The 5,994-nt window shown below is 59.0% G+C and overlaps 1 protein-coding gene across 1 annotated transcript in view; it reads right to left on the bottom strand.

Moving 5' to 3' along the window:
• OSBPL5 (oxysterol binding protein-like 5) overlaps positions 1 to 5,994 on the bottom strand; it is an 80,203-nt gene that overhangs the window by 38,515 nt on the left and 35,694 nt on the right. Inside the window, exons 2-3 of the mRNA XM_011988187.1 lie at positions 3,652 to 3,808; positions 1,100 to 1,182 (exon numbers count right to left, since the gene is read on the bottom strand). Coding sequence (XP_011843577.1) covers positions 1,100 to 1,182; positions 3,652 to 3,808 — 240 coding nt within the window. The remainder of the gene's footprint in view (positions 1 to 1,099; positions 1,183 to 3,651; positions 3,809 to 5,994) is intronic.

Here is a 5,994-nt window from a genome sequence, read left to right as displayed (position 1 = left end):
AAAAAAAAAAAATATATATATATATATGTATATAAAATTTAGAACAACCTACAAAATGGGAGGAAGTAGTCGCAAACCATGTATCAGATAAGGACCTCGTATCCAGAGCGTGTAAAGAACTCTTGCAGCTCAGCAACGAAAAGGCAAACATCCCATTCCCAAAATGGACAAAGAACTAGAATAGACATTTCTCCAAACAGGACATACAAATGGCCAACAGGTGCATGAAGATGTTCAATGTTATCAGTCATTAGAGATGCAAACTGAAGCCGCAGTGAGATGCCACTTCATACCCACTAGGAGAGCTATACAAATAATGCCAAAAAGAACAAATCACGCCTGTAATCCCAGCACTTTGGGAGGCTGAGGTGAGTGGATCATGAGGTCAGGAGATCGAGACCATCCTGGCTAATATGGTGAAACCTGTCTCTACTAAAAATACAAAAAATTGGCCGGGCGTTGTGGTGGGCCCCTGCAGCCCCAGCTACTCGGGAGGCTTAGGCAGGAGAATGGTGTGAACCTGGGAGGCGGAGCTTGAAGTGAGCCGAGATCGCACCACTGCACTCCAGCCTGAGTGACTGAGCAAGACTCCATCTCAAAAAAAAAAAAAAAAAAAAAGAAAAAAAGAAAAGAACAAATCAGAAAATAGCAAGTGTTGGTGAGGATGTGAGGAACTGGAGCCCTTGTGCACTGTGTGGGTGGCCACGTAAGATGGTGCAGCCGCTGGGAAAGGAGTTTGGCAGTTCCTCCCAAAGTTAAACCAGAGAATTTTGAGAATTCTATATTATCACGGAATTACCATGTGACCTAGCAATTCCACTCTAGGTTTATACCCGAGAGAACTGAAAACTGATACTCAAATACACGTGCACACATGTTCACAGAAGCATTTTTCATGACAGCTATACGGTGAAAACAGCCCAAATACCCATCAGCAGCCCTCCCGGAGCAGCACAGTCTGGGATTGCGAGCTGTTTCCCCAGAACAGGCTGGAATGGTAGGCTCAGCTGGATGCCCTGCTGTCCTTTTCCCCAGCCATTTCTTGCTGTCCCCAGGGCCAGGCTCTGGCTCATGGATCCCCCCATACCCAGGCTCTTACCGGTGGCACCTTCGTGGCAGAGCTTGGGGTCGGTGGCCCTTCATCCCTGGGCAGCGGCGGGCCGTTGGGCTCCATGTCCTTCCCTGCAAGAGAGCAGTGGGAGTGAGGACCCAGGCATGGTGGGCGGGCCGGGCTTCTCAGGCTGGTTGCCTGGTGTGCTGCAGGCGAGGGGTGGGTGTGGACGGCCTGGGAGGGGCAGGAAGCCAGCCGGAGGTGGTAGCAGGAACAGGACACTGCCTGAGAGGTGTAATAAACGCCAGCGAGCGTCACTGTGGGAGGGACTCAGGAGATCTGGCAGGGCCTCCAGGACCTACAGGGAGGAAGCTGGGACAGGAGCTGGTAGGAACCGGTGCCCTGGGCCTGCTGTGGTGTGCAATTTGCATTCTGTTAAGGCCAGAGTCCCCAGTTTTCAGACAAAGAACGTGACATCCAGTCTCAAAGGCACACAGCAGGTTTGGGGCCCCTGGACTGTGCATCCCTCTGGCCGGGGCTCTTGCTGGGAGCTCTTGCTGGGAGCTCTTGCTGGCAGGTGGTCAGTCCTATCTGTTACCCCACCCTGGCAGGCTGGGTAAGGAGGGAGAGGCGAGGGAGGGAGACCTGAGGTGTCTGCGTTTGCTCCTGGGGGAAATGGCCTCCCCTTTCCTGGCTCTGTTTGCTTTAGCGCCAGTTTCCCAAGGTATGATTTATGGACAGGAGGAAGGAGGGCATGGCTGCAGGAGAGGCCTGAGGCCTGAGGCCTGCCCAGTAGGGCCACTTCCGCTGCTTTCTGTGGCTGGTGGGTGAGGGTTGACTGCCCCGGTCCCTGGCACTGAGACTCGGAGGGGCTGAGGGCTGGAGTGAGCCCCATCCTGCCTAGGCCACAGACGACAGGCCAGCAATAGGCTGGGTGTATGGACAGACGCCACAGGCCAGCAATAGGCTGGGTGTACGGACAGATGCCACAGACCAGCTGGAAGGCCTGGGGTCTACAGCCGTCCTTCCCTGACAGCCCTGGGCAGGGACTGGGTGGGGATGAAGAACGGAAAAGCCAGAACAGTGACCTGAGGAAGTGGTTCTGTCCAAAGGTCCTGGACTGTGGCCACTCACAGTCACAGGACATCGCTGCCCCTGGCTGGCGGTGGCTGCTCCCCCACCCGGGAGAGCCTCTGCTTCCCCATCTGCAGGGTGCCACGCGCCTGACCCGGAGTGCTGGAGGGAGGCCAGCAGGGGCGCTCTTTCCTCTGATGCTTTCTCATAGGGTTCTGGGGCCTTGGCCTGTGGCCGCTAGCAAACTACTTCCCATGTGGATGCTGCCTCCTGGCCGGGGGGACTCAAAGGCGGGGGCCCTAGGAGCATTCAAAGGGACAGGGTGCAGGTGCCCTGGGCAGGGGGAGGCCAGCACTGGTCCTTCTCCTGGCAGCCTGTCCACACCCACCCCACTCCCCTGGCCCGAGACCTGCTGCCTCTGTTCCTCGGAGAAGGCCCTTCCCAGCCCGCGTTCTGCACCGCCTGGGCCAGCTGCTCTGCAGTCCGAGTCCCTCGGAAACTGACCAGCAGCTGGGACCGGGCCCTTCCTCCCCACCCCTGACTCTGCAAGTGCTTCTAAGGCTCTGGCCAGGGTGAACGTGACAGCAGAGAATAAAAGGTGTGGGATTTACCTCGTCGGGTGTCAAGTGCCCCTGCCTGACATAGGACCTTCAGCAAGGCCACCTCTGCGCTGGGACTGGGTTTTTCCATCTATTGGATGGGACTTTGGCCGCAACCATCCACACGCCCCTCGAGCCTGGATGGTGGGTCTGCCCAATGCTCTCCCACTCCCCCCAGGGCAGAACAGACGACCATGGCCAGGCAGGGCTGGGGCTCCCACTTCCTCGGCCCCAAAGCAGGCAGTGGGAGGAGCAAGGGCGGAGCTGGGGAGAGGCCCTCCAGGGAGGTGCCAGCCCCTACCTCCTACTCTCAGGGGAACAGGGGAGGAAGGGCTGGGTTTTCTGGGGGACAGCAGTCACAGCCCAAGGGGCAGGGGTTGTGAATAGTTAGGTGTCAGGGAGGGGCCTGGAGTGTGGCAGCATTGGCGGGCAGAGGTTCTGAGTCTGTGTGCTGGGTCCTTTATCCACAATTGCATGAAGGCAGACCTGGTTCCAACTGTTCCCTCCCAGAACCCAGGACCCGTGTGTAGCTGGGAGTCGGTACTAATATTGTCCCGTTTTACAGATCAGTCAACTGAGGCCGAGAGAGGTCAAGTTGCTGGCCTGGGGTTACCCTGCCAGGACTAGGGCTCAGGCCACCTGTCCCTGGAGCCTGTTTTGGGATGACTGCACTACATAATTCCCAAAGCCTGGGCTGTGGGAGCCCCCTCCTCAACCAGATGGGCTTCACCTGGCCCCACAGGTCAAGCCAAGAAGCCGTATTACCTGGCCCTCTACCAAGCTATCAACCCTTTGATCATGAAACCTGCACAGTCCCCAGCATGGAGGCTGTGGACCTCGAGGGGCACGGAGGGGTTGGGCCACCTGGGGTCACCCCACTGGGCCCAAGCTGGGGGCCAGGATGCCCTGCCCGCGGCCAGCACTGACCTGGGCTGAGTGGGTAGAGCTCATTGTCTCCACCGAGGAGCAGGTTCCGGGTGAGCTTCCGGGGGTCGACTTTCTGAGGGGTGGAGGAAGGCGGACACAGGGAGAAGCGGCGCCGGAGGAAGGCCTCCTCCTTCATGCTGTGGGCACTCGGGGGCTTCTGGAAGGAAGGAAGGAGGGGCAGCAGGAGGTCACCGCCTGGGAAAGGGCTTCAGAGCCACGTGGTGGGGGTGCCCCTGGCTGAGAAGTCCCGGTCTCAGGGGACTTCCGAGGCAGGGTGAGGAAGGCCTGGGCCCTGGGAGCCTGGTCGTGGGTGGTCGGCCAGGGCAGCCCAGCTCAGGAGAATGGCTTTGGCTGGTGTCAGCCCTTTCCAGGCCTGGCAGGAGGGCTGGACGGAGCCCTGGTCAGAGAGGCTCATCAGCACCCTCAGAAGACGTCCTTCTCAGAACCCCCACCCCAGGTTCTGTGAGACCCTGGCCGCAGCCAAGCAGACCCACCTGGGGACACAGGTTTTTCCTCCCGCATTTCCCTCCCACGTGACAGCACTCTGTGGTGGGGAGAGGTCTAGAGCTTGTCTGCCCATGGAGAAGACGCAGCGGGGTGAGACCAGGTGGCCCCTGAGCACCAGGGAGTGGCTGGCATGGCGCTGGGCAGTCCGGGAGCCTGGCCTGTCGTCTACCTAAGGGTCCCAGGAGTGCCTCTGGTCAAGCCCGCCTGATGCTTGGGTACCCCAATGGTTTCAGTTGCACCCACATGCACCCCAGCAAGAGAGGGAGCTCTGGGCGCTCACAGCCAGGCACATCTGCGTCCACGCCCAGCCCAAGACGTTGCATTCCCAGTGGGAGCTTCCTCCCTGCTTCACAAAAGAGGGAGGCCCCACAGCCGGACCCTGACACCCACCTGCCTCACTCTCCCAGCCCCGTCCACTGGCAGACCTGCCTTTCCCCTGTGGGTTCAGAAGCGGGTTTCTCGTCTCCTCCCCTGGAAGGAGGTTGGTTGTGGACAACAGGCGGTCCCCTCTGTCCTGCTCCCCCACACCCCTACCCCTAGCAGTGCTGGGCCAAGCAGAGGATAACTGATGGCAGTCATGCCTTTGCAGGCACTTGAAGTTGACGGCGCCAAATCCACCGAGGTCTCAGCCCATTTTACAGATGAGAAAATCATGGCTCAGGGAATGGAAGACCCCACCCTGTAATCGTGACCTGATAGGGGTTGGCAGAGCATCCTCTCCTGCTCCTAATCTTGTGTCCACTTCCTAAGGACGAGCTCCTTAAAAACTACTGGTCAATTTTCCTCCTTTCCCAATTTTCTGGGGCTGCTTCCTGCCGCCTCTGAGCAGGCCAGTAGCATCCTGCCAAGCCCGGGACAAAGGCCTCGATTTCTCTCATGGCCCTGGGCTTTGCTGGGCGGGGCCTCAGACACACAGAGCCTTTCCTGCTGTGCCTTCAGGAGTGGGCTGGGTGGTTCAGGGTGTCTGTAGTCCTGGGGGCTTCTGTCCACCACCCCAGAGCCCCCTCTTTGCCCCCAGTCCCGAAGTCAGAGGTGGGAGGGGCTCCAAGGCTGCAGCCAGGCTGGGCCAGCCCCTCCCTCACCCGACACCTGGCTCGGCTCGTGACCTTGGCCATCTTACACACAAGGAAGCTGGTTTCAGTGAGGCTGGAGTTTTGGCCCAGGTCACAGAGCTAACCCGTCCTTGAGCCAGGTGCAACCGATCCTAAAACCCGGCTGCTGAGCATCTGCCCACTCAGTGTCTCAGCTCGGCTCTGCGAACCTGCGAAGTGGGCGGGTGAGAAGTCCTGCCCCTACTTGTCAATCACAACAACAAACATGTCCTACCTGCCCAGGTGCGGCTCAGGCTGGGAACCAGCAGCTGAGCGGAGGCCAGGCTTACTCACTCAGCCAGCTGAGATTTTCCGAGCACCCAGGCTGGGCTGGGCACTGGGCAGCCAATGTGTCAGCAGCGATTTGGCTCTCAGGACCCACAGAGAGCCCCGGGATGGCCCAGGCAGTGTGGTGACAGTGATGCCCAGGTAGGTCTCCCTCACTCGGAACCTCCTGAGGCAGGGAGAGGGGCTCACAACCTAGCCTCAGCTGCCCTGTCTGGCTGTCTGCTCCAGCTCCACCAGGGCCAAGGTGCAGAGGGCATAGGGATCTTGGTGCCTTTCTGCTCAGACACCCCACATGCCTTCTCCCAGCACCAGTGACAGCCAGTGGGACTTCTTAGTCTGTGAGCACCATCATCCACTCATCTACACACCACACTCTCCCACTCCCTTGTATCCCTCCATCTATACACACATATGTCTTCCCTTCCATCCATCCATCCATCCATCCATCCACCCACCC

Source organism: Mandrillus leucophaeus, unplaced genomic scaffold, assembly GCF_000951045.1.
Source record: "Mandrillus leucophaeus isolate KB7577 unplaced genomic scaffold, Mleu.le_1.0 Scaffold325, whole genome shotgun sequence".
Classification (NCBI taxonomy): domain Eukaryota; kingdom Metazoa; phylum Chordata; class Mammalia; order Primates; family Cercopithecidae; genus Mandrillus; species Mandrillus leucophaeus.
Note: the sequence above shows the minus strand (reverse complement) of the source record. Positions and strands in the feature narration are given on the sequence as shown.